General features: G+C 43.7%; 1 protein-coding gene and 1 long non-coding RNA gene across 12 annotated transcripts in view; one reads left to right on the top strand and one right to left on the bottom strand.

Annotated features, from left to right (window-relative positions):
* Positions 1–26099, bottom strand: part of LOC146063545 (uncharacterized) — a 760354-nt gene that overhangs the window by 230795 nt on the left and 503460 nt on the right. The window lies entirely within an intron of this gene.
* The window catches only part of BCL2L11 (BCL2 like 11), a 41303-nt gene continuing 21216 nt past the window's right edge, over positions 6013–26099 (top strand). The window contains exons 1-2 of one of the 2 annotated variants that reach the window (XM_083176001.1): positions 6013–6188; positions 15793–16189. In XM_083176001.1, coding sequence (XP_083032127.1) covers positions 15808–16189 — 382 coding nt within the window. In that variant the 5' untranslated portion in view covers positions 6013–6188; positions 15793–15807. Of the gene's footprint in view, positions 6189–12259; positions 12478–15792; positions 16190–26099 lie in introns of those variants that run through there. The other variant, XM_083176000.1, reaches the window with a different exon arrangement.

Here is a 26099-nt window from a genome sequence, read left to right as displayed (position 1 = left end):
GTGTGAATGGGTTTGCAAGCCGGGTTGCACCCAGGCTGTAGCCGGGTACACATTCCCGGGTGCGACCCAGCTTGCAGATGGAAAAGGGGTATAAGTGAACTGAGAGGCTTTTCTCTATGGTGCAAAGGCACAGTGTCTCTATTTTAATAATTCATTTTCTAAATGTAATTTATAGCATAAAGGTCCCCATACACGCTGGGATAGCAGAGTGCAATGCGATGCACGCTCCCGTGGGCATCGCATCACACAATACAAAAAGTATGTGCTGCACATACTTTTTGAACTGCCCGCGGATGCCATCGCATGCAATGCGATCCAGCCAATAATGCATCACATTGCACGCAGCTATAGCAGCGTGTATGGGGGCCTTTACTGTACAACTGTAATTTACATTATTAAAAATATACTGTATGACGACAGCAGTTTTAGACAGCAGTTTTTTTTTCACATTAAAAATGCAAAAAACTAGTATTTCTCCATATTTACTGTACTATTCTGCTATTCTGCAAAGGGTTCATGGAGAAGATATTGCAATTATCTTCAATACCAATACCCATTATTATAAGTATTATTATAATTTTATTTATAAGGCGCCACAAGTGTTTCGCAGTGCCGTACAAAGGAACAGTACAGGGAGACAAAACTTGGCATAACATTGAATAAATAACAAAAATAGGAGTACAAATAAAGAGCGCCACAGTTCAATACACATTACAGCTTAAATATAAGTAGTGAGGACTCAATCAACATACAACTAGAGGCTTGAGGCCAATGATGGAGATGAGTATGCAGACGAAGATGGTCACTGAGTGTTGGAGTATAGGAGAGCTGTGAGTGAAATGTGAAGAGAAGAGGGCTTTGACAACAGGAGGGAAGAGGGCCCTGCTCAGAGGAGTTTACAATCTAGTAGGAGACAGACAGATTACAAGAGGTGCAAGCTAGATAGCCGGATGTAAACAGGCAAGGGGTCGGAGAACCAACTAGTTTATGCAGTGGAAGGGTACACTTTGATGAATAGGTGAGTTTTCAGTGCCCATTTGAAGCTTTGCAAGGTCGGGGAGAGTCTAATGGAGCGAGGGAGTGCGTTCCACTGAAGGGGTGCAGCGCGGGCAAAGTCCTGTACTCTAGCATGGGAAGCAGTGATCAGGGTGGAGGAGAGACGACAGTCGTCAGCCGACCGTAGAAGGCGGGAGGGTGTACGAATGGAGATGAGGTTAGAGATATATGGAGAAATGGAATTAGAGATGGCCCTGTATGTGAGTAACACACTATAAGTAGTAAGTCATTGGTCTCTACATTGCTGTAATGTTTTAGACATTTTATCAATAATAAAACCAATCTAATTCTCGATGAAAGCGTACTTTTTTGTAACATCATTTCATAACATTTCACAAAAATGCTGATAGAGATATAGGGCCTTATTCTAGTTCACTCTTTCTGACAAAATCCTTCTTAGATGGACAAAACCATGTGCACTGCAGGTGGGGCAGATGTTACTTGTGCAGAGAGAATTAGATTTGGGTGGGGTTTTACTTCAAAGTGAGATCTATATTGCAGTGTAAAAATAAAGCAGACAGTATTTACCCTGCACAGAAACAAAATAACTTACCCAAATCTAATTTTCTCTGCACATTTTACATCTGCCCCCCCTGCAGTGCACATGGTTTTGTCCATCTAAGAAAGATTTTGTCTAAAAGAGTGAACTAGAATAAGGCCCATTGTCCCAGCAGGATCTCGAAACTCCTGTCTCTTTCCCTGCAGTGTGTCCAGCTCCAGCCTCTCGAAAGTGTCTAAAATGATTATCATGTACATAAGCTTTCGGTGTAATGGTTAGCATTACTGCCTCACAGTGCTGAGGTCTTGGGTTCGATTCCAACCATGGCCCTAACTGTGCGAAATGCATGTGTGGGTTTACTCCGGTTACTCTGTCTTTCTCTCTCGATCCAAAAATATACAGGTAGGTTAATTGGCTTCCAAACAATTTACGCCTAGAATGAATGCAAGCTCCACTGGGGCAGGGACTGATGTGAAAGTTCACATTTTGGGCCAGATATATCAAGCATCAAAAAGTGATCAAATGGAGAGTGATAAACAGCCAGCCAATCAGCCTGTCATGTTATAGAGTGGGTTTGAAAAATGACAGATAGGAGCTGACTGGCTGGTAGTTTATCACTCTCCACTTTATCACTTTTTGAAGCTTGATACATTTGGCCTATTCTCTGTAAAGCGCTGCGGAATATGTGTGCACTATATAAGAAATTGTTAATAAATACTAAATATTAGCCTGCATACAAAGATACCAAAGAAGGTCTTGTTTTTGGTCTTCAGAAAACAAAGCTGTCAAAAACTTTGCAAGAACAGTAGGTTACTGCAGCCGCTATACCTGCAAAGTTTATTGCTGAATAGCTGTGATAAATTCGGAGAGAAAAAAATTGTCAGATTATATTAATGCTGAAGAGACAGAGCCCTTTGTGATTGGTGTATTGGTGTGAAAATACCCTCTTGCAAATGATACTGAACACATTGTCCTCCACAACCTGCAGCCTGTGCGCAGCTCAGTCGAGCGTTGTCTGTCCCAGGACTGCAACAATAAACCAAACCTCTGCATTAAGATACAAGTATGTGACTGGCAAACACGAGGGAAGCCAGGCAGCAAAGTGTTTAGTAATAATTGCAGGACATACGCACCAGTAAGTAAATCCCTAATGAAGGTGGCAACCCATTAAACCAAGTTTGTAAACAAACTGAAGACTCTGATATCCAAAAAGCAAAATACGGTCTGGTTCAGACAATAAAAAGTGTATTATTCCTACATAGCTTAACCATTTCAGTTCCATAATATACTTAACAGTGATACAAGTCCCACACTTAAGGTGCCCACACACTAGAAAGATCTGCAATTTTCAGATCTGTGCATAAATTAGCCTTGAAATCTTTTTGTCAGTCCTGGACAAAAGATTTCAGGCAAGCGCACATCTTTACCAAAGATTTATCTTAAGATCCCATGTGTGTTTTTTTGTTAAAATCTTGTGATCTTTCATGCAGCATATAGACCAGAAAATTTAGCAAAAGATCCACGGGTGCGCGCATCTGACCAATATCGGCCGATTATCTGTAAAAATCTGTTGATTTTTCAGTCGATCGGTCGGAAATTCGCCAATTGGTAAAAAAATAAATTGTTCTAGTGTGTGGGCTCCTTAAGAGGGCATTTCTCAAATCAGAGAGATACAATTAGAGAAATACCAGCCATTCAACTTCTGTCATAAAATTAGCAGGCTATATTTGAAAATTATAGTTACAAACTGATATTTCGGTATTTTATATGTCACAATTTTATATCTCTATAAGCTTTTAAAAATACCACCCTTAAAAGTCATATTAATATTTATTGATATTGTATATTAGGAAGAGTGGATAATTTTTCCCCAACAGTGTATCTATTTTAATTACATAATTTGGTCTTATTCCACATACATTTTCCTTACCAAAAAAGAATTCCCATGATCATCTTTGATCAGGCATATCTCCACACAATGAAGGTTTTTTTTATTTAATAAACAAATTTTGTATGAATGCGCATCAAGGCACGAGGGAAAACAAAAAATAGTGCTAAAAACTGCTAATATATAATTATACAAGGTAGTATGCATGAATATTTACGAACAAATGAACGAGAGAAACCTAAAATGACATTTAAATGTCTTACTTTTCCTTCTTTGCAAAAACTGAAAAAGAAACTGGAAATAAAAAGTGTGCACAATCATGGAAATTTGTCACAAAATGCCTTGTTATATATGACTTATCATGACGTAAAATGCTTCTTGTGTGCTTGACTCATCCTAATGTCTTGCAACACCGTATACAGTGTTCTTTTGCTTCAATAATAAAAACAAAAAAGTGCACTGTCTTTAAGAGCAAAACATTTGCATAAATGTAATTTTATTTTCAGAGCTTTAAAGACACAGTGTAAATATAATTTCATATTCTGTAAATGTATTGTTAAAAATAGGACTTTACTCTGCCAGATCACACTTTAATTGCAAGTTTATTTAATTCAATTACCTAGAACATTGCAAAATATTATATATAATATATTGATAGTTGTATTTAATTTCATTTTAGTTGCAATTATCATCATGTTCCTAAATATGCATAAAATACGAAACTATGAGAACGAGTACTTTCCTCTTGTACTCTCTCGTCACACACATGCCCCACTTAGAAAACTATCCTGCTGCTCTTTCGTGTATTAAGTTTTTTTTATTTAATTTTTATTTAGTGTTTAGATAAAAGTGCCCCAGCTCCGGGGCTGCGGTACCCGGGTGCAGGCTGTGATGCAGGCGCGAGTTTAGGCAGTGTGAGTGCGGGGACTGGGTGACAGCCGCGTTCTCAGCCGATCCCCGCATACTGTACTGTAACCTGCACATTCCCATCCCCGTGCTGTCACCTCACCAGTGCCTGTCCCTGTAATATCTGCTTCCTGCTATCTCATCACACACACCCTGCCTCCATACATGTACACTGCATGTCACATTAACACATCACACACTCTGCCTTCATACATGTACACTGCATGTCACACTAACACATCACACACTGACTTCATACATGTACACTGCATGTCACACTAACACATCACACACTGACTTCATGCATGTACACTGCATGTCACACTAACACATCACACACTCTGCCTTCATACATGTACACTGCATGTCACAAACACATCACACGCTCTGCCTTCATACATGTACACTGCATGTCACACTAACACATCACACACTGACTTCATACATGTACACTGCATGTCACACTAACACATCACACACTGACTTCATACATGTACACTGCATGTCACACTAACTTCATACATGTACACTGCATGTCACAAACACATCACACACTCTGCCTTCATACATGTACACTGCATGTCACACTAACACATCACACACTGACTTCATGCATGTACACTGCATGTCACACTAACACATCACACACTCTGCCTTCATACATGTACACTGCATGTCACAAACACATCACACGCTCTGCCTTCATACATGTACACTGCATGTCACACTAACACATCACACACTGACTTCATACATGTACACTGCATGTCACACTAACACATCACACACTGACTTCATACATGTACACTGCATGTCACACTAACACATCACACACTGACTTCATACATGTACACTGCATGTCACATTAACACATCACACACATTCCCTGCTGTCATACATGTACACTGTATGGCACACTAACACATCACACACACACATCCTGTCTTCATACATGTACACTGTATGGCACTCTAACACATGACACACACACACAGACACACCCTGTCTTCATACATGTACACTGTATGTCAAACTAACACATCACAAACACCCTACCAGTACCTTCATACACTACATGTCACACACACACACACACACACACACACATCCTGCCCTCATACATATACTCTACATGTTACACTAACACATTACACACACCCGGGTAACAGGGGTGAGGGGGGTGCGGTGTGTGCCGGTATGCAGCTGCTGTACACATGTATGTAGTGCCTCTTCTATACTATAGTAAATGGTACAGAATAAGGCAGCGCGCTGGGATGTGATAACATGTATGTTCAGTGTAGGGGGCACCTATACACTCTATGTATGATGTCGCCCAGCGTATGACGGGACGCTTATCCATACATGTGTCTGTTGTTGTCACACATGTAGGCGGCAGGGTGTCACGTGCGTTGACTGTAGGGCACTGTCTGTGCGCGCGTGTGACTTGTCCAAGGCTGCCGCACGCTTCTGTCCTGTCCTGTCCCGAGATGAAGGCGGAGCTATACTTGCGGCCAGTGTTTGTGTATCATTCCATAACCCCGCCCCCTCCATCTGTCCCTCCCAATTGTCTCTACCTAGGCAGCAACGAGGGAAATGTCGGGCCAATCAGAGAGAGAAGTCGGTGTAGCCCAGCTGCTGTGGTTGGCTGCTGCGGTCCGTGGGCGGAGCACGGCGCAGTATTGCCTGTAGCGGGAGGTTATGTGAGGTGTCCGGCGGGTGCAGTGCTATGTATCATCACACCGCCCGGGGATTGATGTGACTCCGCCATCGTCTTACTACCGGCACCAGCAGAAGCAGCAGTATGGCGTCACCTCAGCGAATAGCGGCGTATGTGTGCAGGTAAGTGTCCTCCTGTCACCCTCCCGTACCCGCTGTGTACCCCACATATCACCGGCGCTGCTGCCTAGAGCACTCCTGTCCCCCCGTACGTGTGCCGCAGGCTAGCTCTGGTGTTCTTTCAGCCCTGCACTGTGAGTCGGGGCACAGCATATTGTACGGGTGGGCATAGATGGGTAGGTGGATAGGGGGGGGGGGGGGGGTGCAGGGGTGGGTATGTTGTTGGGGGTGCAGAGCAGGGTATATAGGTTGGAGTATAGTTAAGGGTGCAGAGCAGGGTGAAGGGGTTTGGGTTTCGAGGGGAAGGGGGGGGGGTTATAGAGGTGCGGGTGCCCGTATAGGCGCAGGGATGGTGGCACTGACTGGTACAGCGCTGATACACACATTGTTACTGTCGGGCAATGCCCGGCGCTGCGCGATAGGCTGGCACTGCTAGATGCGGGCTTCCCGGCGTGTGACAGGTGGGTGTCGGCGGCTCCCCTGCTGGGGTCTGCCCCCCTCTGACATGTGTCGGCTGACAGTTGGCTGTGATCAGCCAGGCGCAGAGCCCGGGGAAGGGGGGCTCCTGGTGTACAGGAGGGACCCCGCTTGTCAGTCAGTGACCACGTGCATGACGTCACTGCTGTATAATACCCGATCTATGGCAGTAAAGCAGCACTGTGCATGGCAGGTGTCACTGCCACAAGTGCGTTATTTCTGCACTGTACCCCTGCCACCCGCCTGCACGCAGCAGCCTCATATTTGACCATTGTAGTTCACTGTGAGCAAGTGCTGAGATAAGTGCACTTAAAGGGCAAGGATAACCTTCCGTGTAATATACATTGTGTCTATGCTCCCCTAGCCGTGCAGAAGTGTCATAATATACCATTGTGTATGTGCAGTCTGTGCTGCACTGTTCGAATTAACCACACTGTGGGGTAGATGCACTAAACTTTGGAGCTAAAGTAGCAAATAATTTTGAAGTTTGCATACAGGAAAAAATGAGTAACTCATTTTCTAGTTAGAGAACATTTATCGTGCATCACCCAATATCTCACCCTCCAGCCTGCACGTATGACTATCAGACGATGTCTCCTGCATGCACGACTATCGGATGATGCCTCATAAGATACATGGGAGTACGCATCTTAGGACAGATCGTGTGTACACATTATTGTACTGTACGAAACGGTTACAATTGTGTACCATATTGCATAATGTGTATGGTCCCTTAAGGTGTGTTTTCATGGTGTGATTGCCTCGCGATTTGACCGGGATAAAATTACACAGCAAGCAAAACGCATTCTATTTTGACTATATAGTACAGATCTGTACTAAGCTTACAGTCTATTTTTCTGTTCAATTTTCACTACAATGGAGCGCACAACGGAATCGAAACAGCATTGAAAATGGCTGAAAACTACGATTTTGTCTATATAGTCCAAATTGCATAGAAAGTTAATCAGAATCGCACTGTGTATAATACACTAATTCCACCTGCCAAATGTTACTGTAAGCATTGAAAGCTGTCACCCTGCATTACTAGTCAGATAGTTTAAGTAATTAACTGTTTGTTTGCTTGAGATCATTACTGTTATAAAAAAAAAAAATAGTATTTTTTTTCCATTTGAGCCCCTAAATCAGGTAGACTTCTCTGCATGCTCTGCGCTGGTTAAAATGGTCACTTTTTAGCGAATACTTTTTCATAGTGGTAGTGATTTTACTAAGCTAACAATTATTGCTCTCCGCCAATATGTAATGTTGATGAGCTGGAGGGGCATATTATTAGCAGGGCAGGTTTGTTAGTGAAGCGCTAACACTGATAGCATGTGGTTGATGACTCACATTTGTAGCTTGAATTTTAGTTGTCGTTACCAATGAAACTGAGTTAATTGTAAGCGTATTTAAGTGTTTTTTTTTATGAAGAAACATCACTCGTCACACCAGCTTCAGAAGGACTTTTTGTTTTTAAAACGCGATTCCTACTGTAGCTCTGTATGGGTAAGATTACCAACAGACCTGTCCGGTGCTATAAAACTGCCAGGTCATTCTCAGCCCATAAAATGCCACCTGTAACACCATGGAAACGTCCTAGCTTCATGACATAATATACAGTGATGTAGGTGAATATACACAAAAAGTCTAGGCATGGTTTTCTGAGCTTTACTTTTTATTTCATATAGATGCCACTGCACCCCCCCCCCCCCAACCCTCCCCACTTTACATTGGTTGACTTTTTTCAGCAGATACAGTATCTCTCTATATATCTATCTCTTTGTGGATACTTCAGTTTACTGCATGTGTGTCAGGGGGTGTGAATCACTAGGTCGACAGTTGGACAAAAGGAAGACACAAGTGAAAGGTTGACACATGAAAAGGTCAACATGCGTTTGTTTCATGGTTTATGTTGTCTATGTCGACATGGACCCCCAATTAGTGTAACACATACCCTAACTCTGCTTTGCTCAGCACACTTTACCGTTCCCAATTGTTGTCCATGTAGATCGGAAAGTATGAACAAGTTATCTGAATGAAAAAAATTGCCTCAACACATATTGCTTGTGTTAACCTTTTGTCAATGTCAGCCAATAGTGGTCGAGCTAACAACCTGAACCATTGTCAGGGATGCTGCACATAGCCATATACAAGGGAAGGGATCCATTAACCTTTTATTTATTCACCAATGTTTCTAATGAACAATGTTTTGGACAGACAACACAACAAAATATTTATACCATAATTTGTTTTATACGGCAACATGTAACAAATAACATCATTTTTCTGTCCTCTCAGATATTCCTCTTTGCAGCATTGGCTATTAAAACCTACATAATGGCCCTGATTCTATTTCCTTCAGTCCCCGGCGTGTCCGGACGGGATAGCGATGGTGAGGTACTGAGCATGCGCATATTCTCATATACACATGTGCAGGGCCTCTGTGCGGGAGCCTTCTCCGACCTGCACAGTCAGTGTGACGCTCACATGGCGGGGTTGGCAGGACGGGGACATGGGCGTCCCCATGCAAATGCAGCTGCGATGCAGTGTGCCGGGGGCGGGCGGCTGATGTCACATGACATCAGCCAGCCACCCTGTCTTTTTCCTGGAGCCTGCGATTATATGTTAGTCTCCATTAAATTATATTTGTGAGCCCAGGAGAAATCATTTGCTTTCTTCTGCTGCGGGCACATGCCAGGGGATGTGTTTTCACAACACATCCCCTTGCAATGCAGGGGGTGTTGGGCAGGGCAGGCACTCTGGGACATGGCAGCTTACTGAGTCAACCAGATCCAGCACCTGTGGAGGTATCCGCGTCCGCTCGCCACACTTTCTATTCTCAACTCCACGCCGACGTGGATAGTGGGGGTATGAAAAGGTTGGAGGACGCGTACCGCCGCCGCTCGCCACGCTTCGGGTTGACGTTGATCGTGGGGTGGCGTTAACAATTGGGGGGACCATTTCTCACTTGAGGGTGCCTATTTGGGCTCTGTGGGCCATTTAACATTGTTCCCTATGTAAAATCGGGTCAATTGGGCCATTTAACATTGTTCCCTATGTGAAATCGCGGTAATCACGTCGGTCGCATCGCATGCGATTTTTTTGGTCGCATGCGATGCGACTTTTTACCTTGCGATGCCCAAGATCAAAATCTTGGGCGCCGTTCTAGGTAAAAAGTACCGCCCAATCTTACCGACAATGAATGCAAAGCATCAGTTGTCTTTTGTATATCAATATACAGGCAGACTAGATGGGCCAAGTGGTTCTTATCTGCCGTCAAATTCTATGTTTCTATACTCCAATTGCGCCATACATGTAGAGTAGGGCTGGGATTCAGGGGTAGATTTATTAAGCTTGGTGAAGTGATAAACGGTCTGTTTTTTTTTTATCACCGGCCAATCAGCTCCTACTTTTGAAGTTACAGGCTTGGTTTGAAAAATGACAGTTAGGAACTGATTGGCCGGTGATAAAAACCAGACACTTTATCACTTCACCCAGCTTAATAAATTTACCCCTAGTCGATACAGAAAATGCAAGTAAAGAAAAATGTTCGGAAAAATGTGTAAATGTCACTCGTATAAACATTGCATGTTCTAGGAAAACACTGTGCATTTAGCGCATTACAAAAATAATGCAAAACATGTTTTGTGGCCCTTTCCATCTTATACTGCTTTCACATTGTAAAACGCAAGGTCGCACCAGGACTTTGAAACAGTTCAGTCCCGTCGAGACCCTGCATTTTGGGATGTTCACATCCCCTCAGTGAACCAGCACTATTGGCAGTTCGCTGATGTCATCCGGGGGCGGGGAGTCGGCATGTCATCTGGGGGGGAGGCAGCGATTAGAGCTGGCTCTGCTCCAAGTGCTGCCTCCTCCATAGTTTGGTTGGGAAATGGGTCACTCGACCCGTTTAACCCATTCACACTGCACGGCAACGAACCAGTAAGAACACTTCTATTTTACCAGTTTGTATTGCCGGGTTACTACTCGTTTGGGGGAACCGGTAACCCCTTTCACATCGCACTAATTACTGGGTCGAACCGGCAAGGAACTGGCTTGTAGCCGGTATTTAGATGTGAAAGGGGTAGGGCAGGCTTGTACACAGGCAGCACCCAGGTGAGCTGCAGGGGAAATGTACAATCTGGATCATACAACCTGAGAAGTGTTCACAGCATAGGGAGAGCCACTTTCCTGGTGTAAGGAGAGGTCACGTCCAAGCACGGACACTGCACCTGTGTGTGGGTATAAAGGTGCCCATACACATACCGATTACCCGGTAGTTTTTGTGCTAAAATAGCATCGCATGCACAACGATGCTATTTTAGCACAAAAAGTACCGGGTAATTGGTACGTGTATGGGCACCTTAACCCAGATTGGCACTTCGGTAGTAAAGGGTCTATACTGGGTCTTACATTGTTTGGAACGCAGAGGTCGATGTACTAAATGCTGTTATGGGGTAGAAGTGGTGTCATGGCACGCTGCTGCTTGTATGAATGCAGAGAAGCGTGTTCATCGAGATAGCACCCCAGGATACAGGGCAACACATAAATGACCGTTCCAACACCTGCATCTATCAATTTCAACTGCTGCAGGTGTCGTAGCCCATTAACCACTGCAGGGACAGCATTGTCCCTGGCTGTGGGGGTTATTCAGACCTGATCGCTGGGCTGCTAATCTACAGAGCACTGCGATCAGGTAATTGCTGCCCAGCTAGAGTGATATCCCGCCCTGTGCAACCCTGCCAAGAGATGTGCATGACTTCCGATAATTCTGCCAATCGGTGATTAGCATCTAATCCATATGGATGCATAGCCCAGGACTTACTCAGCGGGTGCGATAGAAACAGGCGGATCAGGGAGCGCCTGTTATTCCCTGACACCCAGAAAACGTCCGTTTACCACTCACAAACGCTGGTTTCCTGTCAATCAACTTGCCTATGACCAGCGATTAAAAAAGTAGCAGGATTTTATCCTGTTGGCCTCGCACATCATGCACAGTCTATTGATTATCAGCCGGCTGCAAATTCGCAGCAGTGTGATAAGATCTGAATAACCCCCTGTGGTAGCAGCCAGTTCTGGGCTGTATAGATCTCCTACATGCCCAGTTTAGCCAGAGGAAGGGTTTTTTTTTTTTCACTCCCTCCCTCACTTCTTGACTCCAGTGTAGAGAAGTCCTAGTCGCGCCTACAAGGCAGCAATGATTCCACCTGGTACAGATACTTACAGCTGAGAACCACTGCGTCCAGTTTGCGCTTTTCCTGGCGTGTCACCAGACATAAACCGCAGGCAAGGTGACACTTTGCCATTAGGCCCTAGGGTTGACCTGCAGGCTGCGGACGCCCGGTGCTGCAAGGGTGCATGTGGAAGGTGATGACGCGGCACTGGCGGGAGACGAGTGGGTGACGCCCCTTTACACGTGACCCCGCACGAGCCGCTCCTGCCGCCGCGAGAACAGACAAGAGAATGAGAGAAAAAAGTAAACAATCTTCAGCGCGCCTACTGCAGACTGGAGAGCCGGCCGCTGTGCAGGAGGGGGCGGGGGCATGGGAGGGGGTTTCCCGGCTGGAAGACCGGTGGTTGGTCGTTTCTGCGACAATCATGCAGCTAGACCAATGAGATGGAAGAGGTTGTTCGCAGTGACGTCACAATGGTTAGCGAAGACAGCGCTGTGGTACAGTTACAGTATTCCCTGCCAGCCTCTGAGAGAAGCGGATCTCCGGTTCCAGCACTGCTCTCACCGCACATTACTCTGCTACCGGGCTCACTCCCGCTCCGTCCCCGCTTACCGGTGTGATGGCCACCGTTCTCGAGTTGTAATGTAAGTGGTGCTGTAGTATATGCTCTCCGCCGTGTTCCCGGACCTGTGTGAGACGTACATTGGACACCGCTGCGTGCAGCTCTCCGGCTCCTGGACTGTACGTGGGATGTGACAGCAGCCGTCTCTCTGCCCATCAGACCCTGCAGCAGCAGTAGTGACAGCAGAACGCCGGCCGGCCGGTCACAGCTGCGCTCCATGTCTGTGCAGAACGTTGGTCATAGCCTCCGTGTTATTCCCACTCACACAATAGACTAGCGGGTGATCTGCGGGCACTGCGCTGCACACACGGAGCAGTCGCCTAGATCTGTTTGCATGTATAGATGTCGCCCGTGTTGTGTTCCTCTGTATGCAAACAATCACTTATTTGGTAGCTGCTTGGATCTTAAGCCACTTTGGTTTAGAATTTAGAACGTGTATCTAGAGTAGGTATTCTGGGCTATGCCACCAGCAATGCTCTCTCCCTAGTCTAGTTCTATGTCCTAAATGAGGCAGTTGTGACTGACGCAAGAATCCAGTCTGGGGTATGTTTTGCAGTGTTCTCTCCGGCCGGCATGGCTGCAGCATTACCCTGTGGAGAGCTGGTGTTGTTGTGCACAACTTAGTTATGTGCCACTTTTCCTCCCTCCCCTAGGAGCTCTCCATACCATCAGCCTATTGTGACGCACTTACTACACTCTCCAGCCGGTGCCAAACCTCTCCCAGACTTGCTGCGCTCAGCACTTCAGGGAGAACAATAGGGCTGGATCAGGGAGAGTTGCCAGCCAGCTCACCAGAGAATCCCCGCAAACATCACGGCCACAGCAGGAACTGTGCACGTTTCAGCATACAACCAAACCCCCCCAAATCTTGTAATGACCTGGAAAATCAGCCTATTAATATTTCATGACTGCTGATGCAACTCTTCTGAACACAAGCTGAACCCAACATTAGCTTTTACCCCAGTGACCTTACATAAGTAAGGAGATGCAGAAGGCAGTCATTGGGCTGCCAAACACAAGCAAAGTTACTGAAACAAAACAAAAAATGCTTTCCGATTTTGTAGGGTATATTTAGTCACACTCCCCATAGTTTGCGCCATTACCATTATTGATACTGGATTATGGCCAGTGTTGTAACTATATCTGGTCCATAGCTCAACACCATATGGTCCACATGAAGTTCTTGTTACTTTTTTTTTTTTCTTGAATTTTTTCATGGTTCACCATCTCTGTAGACTCCGATTGGGAACGGTAAAGCTTCCCCGAAGCATGGCGAGCGAAACTAAACTAATTTGGGGTCCATGGCTGAAATATGCAAATTGACACTAACAAAAAAATGTTTCATGTGTCAACTTTTTGCTTGTTTCGAATTTTTGACTATGTTGTGGAATCGACCTCGATAGACACTGTCAACTTTGACGGTTTACCCTTTATACCACAAATGTCACAAATTGCCATGTTTGTTTAGTGAATGATACTGTATGTTCCGTTTTATGTTCTGCCACCCCAGATATTCAATATAAAGTTGATCTGGTCATGTTGACAATCTGTCACAGTGTGTACCACGGGTGCAGACATGACCCGACATGATCTGCTATGAATTATTAGGGACTTTCCTTGTGTCCCATCATGTTAACCTTATGCACAGACGGATCAGCGCTGCCATTCTAACTAAGCGTAAATGCGTGTCCATTGTCTCTGTTTCTAGACTGAAACAGAAAAGGAATATAGTGGTTCGCTATAGGCAATGTCCTATCAGACACTATTTAAGAGAAAATATCACTTTTTCTTAATCAGCGTTAGCAGTTAGGGTTGTTCTCTGTGCTAGGTAGACCTACCTATGAGCATGGACTCTTGATATGGCTGAGTGCTAACCAGCGATATCGAGTCCACCTTGACATGATGGCTGGTTGTGTCCAGCAATTTTAAAGAGCATTTAAAGTATGTGGCCCTTCCTGTAAGAACTGTGATGTGTATGTGTCTTTGTATGCCCGAGTGGCTTTGTACCTAGTTACATGTTCAGATTATCCTTTTTCCTGCAAATGTATGCAGAAAGTTTCATGTCACATAACTAGATATTGCGGAAAACATGTCTCGTTTTACATTGGCAGGCAGCCGCTGCATATTGCCCGTTCTTATCTGGGTCTATGATGACCCTGCTAGGACTTTCACTTGTGGCAGTATTGTATTAATACTGCACTTTCAGTGGCTTTCAGATGACTAAAATTGTGTTTTAAAAAAGTGCATTGAGTCTTCTGGGTTTGTCATATTGTCCACCGCTAACCTAAAGGTACCGTCCCTGGCAGCAATTTGCAAATCATTTAACTATCCTGTTCTCTCTCTATTTTTATTTTATTTTATAAAATGTACACAGAGGAGGATAAAAATAACCTGTCGTACTATTTGTGGGAAGCACAAAAACACTTGAAATTGGTTTGATCGTGAAATCCTCACAGTCCCTTTAGAGTTTTGTACCCTAAGTTTTGCAAGATAACTGTTTATAAAGATGGAATTGTTTTCCAGTTGCATTCATATGCCTTTTGTGACCTAAACCAAAAGAGGAAACCGCACAAATATATATGGGAAACTTCGAAATAGGAACTTACGTTTCTAAATAATTTTTCCTACAGATACCTAAAATTAATCAACTGCTTATGTAGGCGACGGCATCCTTTTAAATTGATACTTTTATAGATAGTCCTGGAGCAATTGTGGCTGTAGATGGTTTGTTCACCAATACGGTAGCAAATAAGTTCTTATAATTGGTTCTTTTCACTAAGGTTGTTTTTGTTTATGGTGCAGTTTTTCTCTTGACTGCATTCACTATAAATTGATTTGTTCAATGATTATGGCTCTTCAGTTACATTGTAAACGTGCATGATTCATGATCTATTCATGGAAAATGACAGTATGGTAAAACTGTGGTGTCTGAGTAGTTTGTTTAGTTCGATGCCATCAACAGGTTGGGAGCTCAAAAGTGTGACTCCTTATCAGTGTTACATGCCCATTTGCAGAATGCCTGTGAGAGGCAGTACGTTGGTGTGATTTGCATGGTTTCCCTGATTATGTGCTAGTTATTGCTGCAGCCTTATAAATCAGTCACCATAATACCCAATTCCCCCACTCTACATCTTGTCTTTCTAGTTACTCCCATGTTCTACATGCACATACATTTATATACAGTGGATTTACCTGATATTTTAGATACAGTGGATTTTTGAGTCTGCAGTTCACCTCCATGAACTCCACCTGTATTTATCATCTATTGCTGCCTTACAGAAGATAACCTTTGTTTTATGGTTTGTGCCTGAATATGCTTTTTTCTATTTACTTACAGAAATAAGAAGACCAAATGGCCAAACAACCAACAGTGTTAAACTCGGAGTGCAGTGGAGGAGGCCAGATACAGCCGACGCATAGACACACTCCACACAAGTTTTTCAGAAGAGGGGCTCCCACTTCCCTTGCCAGCCCATTTGAAGGACTCCATTCTAATGAGGGAGCGAGCTCCTCTACCAGTACTCCCTGGGGTCCTAATCTTTCGCCTTATAGCCCCAATTCCTTTGCCAACAGATCCCCACATTGTATGTTGGTAAGAAGATCATCTCTTGTCTCCAAAACTTCAAGTGGGTATTTCTCATTTGAATTGAGTCCGGCAACTGTGTGTTGCGATAAAGCCACTCAGACACCGAGCCCTCCGTGTCAAGCCTTCAACCACTATTTATCTGAGATGGGTAAGAAACCGATATTTATATTTTCTTTGTTCAGTTAATTACCTGCTTAACTAATATGCACCCAATAGTATATAGTAAGTGAGGATGGTGTTATTGTATGGTGAGATGCTATGATTCAATCTCAATGTTTGGAAGCATTTGGTTTTATTGTACAGGAACTTATCTGTAAGCATTTACATTGGTGCACGTATATTTTCAGGAAGAATGAAGCCTGCAGACTCCTGTGCTCTGCTACTTAAGTGAGGGACTTGGTCAGTAGCTTGCACTGTCACACTGAGGCCCATATAGGTAATATAGGGACGTGTTCAGTAGCTTGCATGGTCACACTAGGGATGGCCATCGTTGCCATTGCCATCGATGGCAATTCTGCAACAGGCCATCGATATTTTACATATTGATGGTCATCCATTGTGTTTGATTGGCCTGTGAACCAATCAAAACATGGGGGCGGGGCTTCGCGGGTGTCAGGGGGCGGAGATATGCTCCGTGTCCCGGCACTTTGGGGGAAAAAAAAGCAAAACATCGTTTTGCTGTTCCATCGATGGAGGGAAACCATCTGGTTCTCCCCCATCGATGGCAAAAGTATTCGACATCGGCCATGAACCATCGATGATTTCGAATCGTCGATGGCCATCCCTAGGTCACACTAAGGCCCATATAGGTAATATAGGGACTTGTTCAGTAGCTTGCACGGTCACACTGAGGCCCATATAGGTAATATAGGGACTTGGTCAGTAGCTTGCACGGTCACACTAAGGCCCATATAGGTAATATAGGGACTTGGTCAGTAGCTTGCACGGTCACACTGAGGCCCATATAGGTAATATAGGGACTTGGTCAGTAGCTTGCACGGTCACACTGAGGCCCATATAGGTAATATAGGGACTTGGTCAGTAGCTTGCACGGTCACACTGAGGCCCATATAGGTAATGTAGGGACTTGGTCAGTAGCTTGCACGGTCACACTGAGGCCCATATAGGTAATGTAGGGACTTGGTCAGTAGCTTGCACGGTCACACTGAGGCCCATATAGGTAATGTAGGGACGTGTTCAGTAGCTTGCACGGTCACACTGAGGCCCATATAGGTAATATAGGGACTTGGTCAGTAGCTTGCATGGTCACACTGAGGCCCATATAGGTAATGTAGGGACGTGTTCAGTAGCTTGCACGGTCACACTGAGGCCCATATATGTAATGTAGGGACTTGGTCAGTAGCTTGCACGGTCACACTGAGGCCCATATAGGTAATATAGGGACTTGTTCAGTAGCTTGCACGGTCACACTGAGGCCCATATAGGTAATATTGTTATGTTGGGTACACACTAGACCAGTGGTTCCTAACTCCAGTCCTCAGGTGCCCCTAACAGTTCAGGTTTTCCTGGTCACTCAGCAGGTTCTCTGTATCACCAACTGTCACATTTTAAAACTCCACAGGTAACCTGGAAAATGTGAACTTTTGTGGATTTTTGAGGACCAGGGTTGGAACAATCCTTTCAACGATTATGGCGTCAGATGGGTTGGAACGACATAATCTTAATATCGCCTAGTGTGTTTGCCTTATGTCGCTCATGATGTGTGCTCCCACGTGTTGTCAGCGACATCCTCCTTAGTTTGTACATGCAGTATGACTGAGGACATTGCACGCATGAGCCATACTGCGGAACACAGCATGGCCCCACACTACATCGCTGCTGGTCCCTGTCGCGGATTGGCTTGCACTGGGTACACCTGGCTTAGTGTGTGCCCAGTATTATATAACTGCCTCTTTGGATGCATTGCGAAGATGACTAGAATGAGCACCTGTTTATCTTGTCCAGTAACAAGGAGATCACAACCTCCAATGTCCATTTTAAACTGAGCTTTACTGTGGGATTGTGTGTGTGTGCGCGTCCCCTAACTGATTCTTCACATGTAGAAATGGGGCAAGTGTTATTGTGGTGATTATTTCTGAATAGGTCATCCAGAGTTGTGGTATTTACACATGTTCTAGTTTTAAGAAGGCTCTGATATTGGCCCTCTTTGTGCACTGTACACCTCATCTCTTGGGGAAGTAGTTCAGTCTCCAGAACCACTTTTATGGTTAACTCCTCCCTTCTAGTGTTACCAACGATCACATCCATTCGTATCTCCCTCTGTTAATAATGCGACAGTCTCAATCCTGTTTTCTTTGGTGTCCTAGAACAGTGGTTCCCAACCTCAGTCCTCAGTTCCCCCAACAGTGAACATTTTCCAGGTCACCCAGTAGGTGCACTCATTACTGCCTGACATGTATTAAAAGAAGTGTTAAGAGTTATATATTATATGATGATCTATGCTCCTATTTAAAGAATCTCCCTCCTTGCTATAAAATGTGTGGCGGGTGGAGGGCAGCTCGTAGTGGCGGGCAGCGGGGTCCGTCAAAGCGGTGGCGGCTTGGAGATCGTAGCAGCATTCAGAATTCTCTCAGCCAATCAGTGTCTAGCCAGTCATTTCAAAATATTCATCAGCCGCATCGCACTCCGCCGCCTGGCAAAATGCTGCTACAAACTCCTAGCCGCTGCTTGGACGGACCTCACTGCCCATTCCCCGCTGCCGCTCCCCGGGATAACATGCAATAGATCACATGCAATTTATTGCATTTAAAAATGGCACATCAAGTGCCAAATCGCATGTGAGGTTCTCAAGGGCAAACTGGTCCAACTTGTTCTTAGGACAAATCGGCCCAGTGTATGGGGGGCCTTACCCGTACCCTGCCACCTAATCCTCGCAACCTAGCCTGAATTCCCCCACTGGTGCCTAAACCTAACCCCTGCCCTTTCCTGGGCTGGATCCTAACCTGCCTCGCATACTCACTTATCTGAATACCGGCTGTCTGTGTTCTGGCATTGGCAACCTGACCCTTTCAATGGGTTTTTTGAAGGCTGTTGGGATACTGGCACCTGTATACAAAAACGTAGGCATCCTGACCACCAGGCTGGTGACTGCATACTGTGACATTGGTGACTGTCAAATGTTTTTTTTTTTAATGAAGGTGTTTTTATTATCTCCTTCACAGAAAATGAAGTATAGGATATAATGAATATATAATAGGTGTGACCTTCTAGATTGACCATGTTATGGTTGACTTGACAATGGTGGAAAAGTTGTAGATTTCATGTCATGTGACCACCATCCATCTAAATGTAGATGCTCTCCCTGCTTTGCTTGCTACAGGTGACTATTGCCCTTTTGTACTCTTAAGTCTGTTGACTGTCGGCCTATCATCCGGATACCACGTAATGCAGTATGTGCTGTAACAGATTGCTATGTATAAAATATTTATCTTGTGTGAAGTATATGGTATGACGCTTTTTAATTACGTGTCTATCATAGTTTACAAGCTAAAGTTCAGAGTTAATCTTTCTGTACGGTCTCTGATTACAGTGTGTGCACTTGCTATGAGATGACACATGTCATCAGCCCTTCCGAGGAACTGCACTTTTTTTTTTATTTCTGCTACTTTATATTTGGCTGTTACATAAACAAATGTATTCAATTCAGAAGCTCCTGATACAACCCCCATGTGAAAAGTGTAATCGTATGTCTTGCGATACGGGCACGTTCCCGTGAGCCTTGCATCGCAATAGCAGATCTGTGGCTGCCACAAGGATCTATAGAATTCCCTAGCCATGAATGCGATCGCATACGATACACCATATGCAAAAGGACCGCATACAATGTATCGTGTGGGATCCAGCCGCCCGGGAGCTGCCAGGTGATTTATCGTATGTTACACCTCCCACTGTTGGATGAGGAGACTTGGAAAAACTCCTACTACCGTGCCTTAATGACAGTGACAAAAATGGGTATTTTGTCTAAAGTAAACAGTAGAGATTATACAAGGGGCACTTGTATTATACATGCAGCTCCTGGCTTGCCTTTTTTCCTGTGAAAGTGTATTTTTGTGTTTTAAGACAATAAGGCCTCCAGGTTTTCAAAGGATCTTGGCCCCATGTGTCTTAGGTGCTACAGTTTGTATATTGCATGTATGTATGTATGTATGTATACATCTAATTCATATTTTTAAATCAGATGTTTATTTGTATGTGATTGTATCTTGTGCCTCAGAAAAAAGGTTAATGTTCTTAAACTTTGCACATCTTAAAAATGTTTAAATTGCTGCGTTGTTTTCTGGTCTCCTGCACACAGTTGTCTTTGTAGTCATGTGCTGAAATGCTTAAGCAATTTTCCTATATAATAGTGAATGGGTGTGGTGAACCAGAAGGTTTTGTATTGACACGAGCCAAACATTTATTATTTTTAATAGGCATCTGTATTTTAGACCTGGAAGCCACAAACACTGGAAATCATGCAAGAGTCCTCCGTGTGAGATTACATAAATGCTGTAGAGGATTTGTGATCAGGAAAGACCTAGGTGTATGCATTGGAGAGCCATGCTTTGTACAATTCAATACTACTACTTATACAATCTCAAAAAAACAGTATTTGGGCCCTTATTCAGCATCTGTTGTAACTGCAAATTGTATTGCAATGAGAGATCATACGTACACTGCACGTGGGATGGCACGTAATCTCTGACCTGTTTTGTGTGTGTATGATATCTATCTCTATCATTACAATGACAAATTAATCAGTAGTGCAAATTGCAATGGTTGTGTGGCGATATAGTGCTTCATTTATGCCCCTTTCAGACCGCACATTTTAACCGCTATTTTGCCTTTTTTAACCGTTTCAAATTGGTAATATGTGCGGTCTGAAAGGTGCAGAATTAATTTACCGTTTCCAAAAATCCGGTATTTGGAAACGGTAAAAAAAGCAGGGTCCTACCCGTTTCAGACCCGTTTTTTTTTTTTTTTGCTGTCTGAAACGGTATTAGGACCCAGCCAATAGTGGTCCCGCTGCGTGCATATTTAATGACCCGCTCATTAGATATGCACAGGGGAGAGAGGCATCCTCTCACCCCCCTCCTCCCCAATCACCCCGCACACATGCAGCGCCCGCACGCCGGGCAATCTCAGCCGCACACACAGCTCTGTGGGCCGCAGGCACCATGTGAGGTTCCCTGCATCCCGCTGTCTACGGTAGTGTGAGATTAGCAGTGGGGTCCCAGTAGCAGAAGGGATCTAGCAGTTCCCATATGCCGCAGGGACCTCGCTGCTGATATCACACATGCCGCAGGGACTGCGCTGCCCAGTTGGGGGGGTGATATGCATCGCTTTCACACCACAAAAACGGCATATAAACGGTAAAATTCAGTTTCAGATATGCGGTGTGAAAGCAGGTAGAGCGGTCTGACCGGTTTTTAAAAAATACCGGGTCCATGCCGTTTTTGCGGTCTGAAAGCAGCATAAGTCACGTAATTTTAAGTAAATGATGGGATATTTAAGTCTAGGATTGCGTGTAATGGATGTTGGCTTTTTTGCGCTGCTGTTGCAGTGAGAGATAGGATTGGCTTGAGGCATTCGCAATCGTGTGTCCGAACGCATCTGCAATCTGTGCTAAATGAGGCCCCATGTCTGTTAACTAATTTTAAACATGAGTAATCTTTCCGAGGTTTTAACTATATTTAGCCTTTAAAAAAGTTTTTCCTTCTAATTTAAGTGTTTAATGGGTTCCAGCAAAAAGAAAAATGACTAAATATAAATTTAACGTGCTGCATAGTGACCGTGATTATAGCCTATGTTACTTTTGTTTTGAAGATGGTTGCCTACAAAAATATTATGAGTGACCTTTTTGCAGCTGCTGAGACTCCAGTGACCTCAAATGCCACTTTCCCTAACCCATCTAATGTCAATGAACAAGGCTTCGAGATTTGTAATGTTTTTAAAGGAAACTTAGTAAGACAACACCCATAAAAGCAACATAACCTGCATAAAAGCAGGCGTTTTGATAGTGCATATTGTTTTGTTAATGCTTTATGTAACAAGACTTGAGCTGGTGGAGTTTATTTTGTTTGTTCAGCTTAATTGTTTGCACTAAATCATTTAAGTAGTTTTCAAAAACGTAGGAAATACATTTTTGTTTTTATTCACTTTATTACGCCTCCCATCTAAACTAATAACAATGTGCCAAAGAGCGTTTTATTGCCGCTCTCTGAAGCGAGTAAAGTAATATTTTGCTAAAGGCAATCAGACACAGGGTCTGGATGGTCAAAGTTGGTTGGTTTGGTATCTGCCGATGAAGTCCGTAATGTGTTTAATCGTCCTTGATGTTGTGTTATGTCTATAAGGTTCCAACTGCTGTGACTAGTCTTGATTTGGTTTCTGGATAAGCTGCACACAAAGTAGAGCTTTACTATTCTTAAGGAATGGGCATAGTTTGGGGGAAGGGGGGGGGGGTGGTTTACAGCTGCTGGCAGCTACTCATGAAGATTTATTACTTGTGGTGTTCCTTTTCCAGCAGCTGTTTCTGAGCAAGGTCCTTGAATTTATGTAACTGCCCGGGCTTGTCACGCACACGTGCAGCATGGAAAGAAAACTCTTTGCAGCTCCTGTTACCCTCCAATGCCAAGGAAATGTATTTAGATATACTTACTTGAATTTCCCTGCTAACTTTCCAGTTGGCTGTGATTAGAGAATTGTTGATCTGTAGAGGTCACGGGGATCGTTTAGCTGCCAGAATGGCCTGTGCGCATCAAGTGGAGTTCAAGTGCTTTCCTCCCTGGCATGTATTTATAAAGGACCGCTCATTATAGATGCGGAAGGAGTTAATGACTAGACCATGTTTCGCCTCCATTTTGTTGTGTGGTTTGAATATAATCCCCATAGGGCAGGCATGTCCAAACTGTGGCCGTCCAGCTGTTGTGACCCTACACATCCCAGCATGCCTTGCCATAGTTTTAGCATTCCCTAATAACAAAACTGTGGCAAGGCATGATGGGACCTGTAGTGTCACAACAGCTGGAGGGCACTAGTTTGGACATGTCTGCCATATGGTATGATGTACTCTTGGATTTGAGTGTGTGTGTGTGTTTATATATAATCTGTACAGATGTTTCCTGTGCCTCCTGCTGAGCAGTTATAGAAATGGGCGTCTCTTGGAGCTATTTATTGGTTGCACCGACGTCCATTAACATGAAGTGACTAAACCAGTCTATATTTCCATCTGGGCGGCTAAAAGACAGGCTTGTGGTGTCCAGACTATGGACTTTGCAAAACCTTTTTTCCCTTACGCCTCCAGAGGCTGCAAGGAAAACAATGGGCGAGCAATTGGGGCAACAATGCATTGATGCTAAAAAATGCCCAGGGGGGGGGGGGGGATCAGGAAATAACTGGATCGGCCATGTAGTCCTTCATGTAACTTTGCTGGTGATGACTTAATAGATGAGGAATAGAACTTGACTTAAGCTGATGATTTTTAGCAGGGACTTGAAGCACCTGTTGACAATAGGAATAGAAGCTCCCAGCTTAGTGTTAACACATTTCCAGTTATTTGAGTATTTGTGGAATATCCTTCTGTTTAGCAGTAATCCACTTTGCTTTTTTGTACTTTCATTAAGTTTGGAAAGTGGTGTTTCTTTTGTTATTAGGCTGCTTTAAAACCAAGTTAATGCATATTTTATAAGGGATGGATATATATATATATATATAATAATTATTGTATTAGTCTCATTATTTCTCATCAAAAGACCACTTTGTACAACTGTAATTAACCCCTTCCTGACAGAGCCAGTTTTTGCGTTCCTGACAGAGCCCTTTTTTTCAAATCTGACATGTCTCACTTAAGTGGGGATAACTTTTTTTTGCTTTTACTTATCCCAGTGATTTTGAGATTGTTTTTTCGTGACACATTGTACTTCAAATTAGTGGTAAATTTGGGTCGATACAGTCTGTGTTTTTTTGTGAAAAATACCAAAATATCGTGAAAAAATGGAAAATTTAGCGATTTGCAAAATGTTAAATTTTCTGCTTGTGAGACAAATAATCATACCACTCAAAATAGTGAATAACTAACATAGACCATATGTCTACTTTATGTTGACATCATTATTTCAACTTCCTTTTAATTTTTTGGGACACTAGGAGGCTTACAATATGAATAGCAAATTCTCAAATTTTCAAGAAAATTTCAAACACTGATTTTTTTAGGGACCAGTTCAGTTCTGATGTAACTTTGAGGGACTTGTATGTGAGACACCCCCATAAATGATGCCATTTCAAAAACTGCACCCCTCACAGTATTCAAAACAGCATTTTGGAAGTTTGTTAACCCTTTAGGTGTTTCACAGGAATTAAAACAAAGTGTAGGTGAAATTTCAAAATTTCTTTTTTTTTGCAGATTTGCAATTTTAATACATTTTTATAAGGAACACAGTACATTTTACTAGAGAAATGTGACTAAAAATTGATTCCCCCAATTCTTTTGTTTTCATAAATATCCTATATGTGGCCCTAGTGTGCACGGTGACCAAACCACAGGCTTCATAATAGAAGGAGCACCTACTTGATTTTGGAGCCTCCTTTTTATGAGATTATTTTTTAGGCACCATGTAGGTTTCAAGGCACCATAAGATGCTAAAAGTTAGGAACCCCCCCACAAGTGACCCCATTTTGCAAACTACACCCCTCAGGGAATTCATCTAGGGGTATAGTGTACATTTCAAACCCCCAGGGGTTTCACCAATTGTGGTACAACTGGGCAGTGAAAATGAAAAATTATTTTTTTTACACAAAAATGCAGTTCTGGCTCCAAATTTGTCATTTTCAGAAGGTATGAAGGAGACAAAGCACCCCAAAATCTGTGCCCCAATTTCTCCCGAGTACGGCAATGCCTCACATGTGACCAAAAAATACCAGTTGGGTGCATGGCAGGACTCAGAAGGGAAGGAGTGATTTTTGGATTTTGCAGCTCAGATTCTGGTGGAATTTTGGTGGGTGCTATGTCGCATTAGCAAGACCCCCCAAGCACCAATACAGTGGAACCCCCCCACAAGTCACCCCATTTTGCAAACTACACCCCTCAGGGAATTCATCTAGGGGTATAGTGTACATTTCAAACCCCCAGGGGTTTCACCAATTTTGATACAAGTGGGCAGTGAAAATGAAAAATTACATTTTTTTACACAAAAATGCAGTTCTGGCTCAAAATTTTTCATTTTCAGAAGGTATGAAGGAGAAAAAGCACCCCAAAATCTGTGCCCCAATTTCTCCCGAGTACGGAAATGCCTCACATGTGACCAAAAAATACCAGTTGGGTGCATGGCAGGACTCAGAAGGGAAGGAGTGATTTTTGGATTTTGCAGCACAGATTCTGGTGGAATGAATGGTGGGTGCTATGTTGCACCAATACAGTGGAACCCCCCCACAAGTCACCCCATTTTGCAAAGTACACCCCTCAGGGAATTCATCTAGGGGTATAGTGTACATTTCAAACCCCCAGGGGTTTCACCAATTTTGATACAAGTGGGCAGTGAAAATGAAAAATTACATTTTTTTTACACAAAAATGCAGTTCTGGCTCAAAATTTTTCATTTTCAGAAGGTATGAAGGAGAAAAAGCACCCCAAAATATGTGCCCCAATTTCTCCCGAGTACGGAAATGCCTCACATGTGACCAAAAAATACCAGTTGGGTGCATGGCAGGACTCAGAACGGAAGGAGTGATTTTTGGATTTTGCGGCTCAGATTCTGGTGGAATTTTGGTGGGTGCTATGTCGCATTAGCAAGACCCCCCAAGCACCAATACAGTGGAACCCCCCCACAAGTCACCCCATTTTGAAAACTACACCCCTCAGGGAATTCATCTAGGGGTATAGTGTACATTTCAAACCCCCAGGGGTTTCACCAATTTTGATACAAGTGGGCAGTGAAATTGAAAAATTACATTTTTTACACAAAAATGCAGTTCTGGCTCGAAATTTTTTATTTTCAGAAGGTATGAAGGAGAAAAAGCACCCCAAAATCTGTGCCCCAATTTCTCCCGAGTACGGCAAT

Source organism: Crinia signifera, chromosome 3, assembly GCF_055691185.1.
Source record: "Crinia signifera chromosome 3, ASM5569118v1, whole genome shotgun sequence".
In the NCBI taxonomy this organism is placed as follows: domain Eukaryota; kingdom Metazoa; phylum Chordata; class Amphibia; order Anura; family Myobatrachidae; genus Crinia; species Crinia signifera.
The sequence above is the reverse complement of the archived record's forward strand: the minus strand, read 5'-3'. Positions and strand labels throughout refer to the sequence as shown.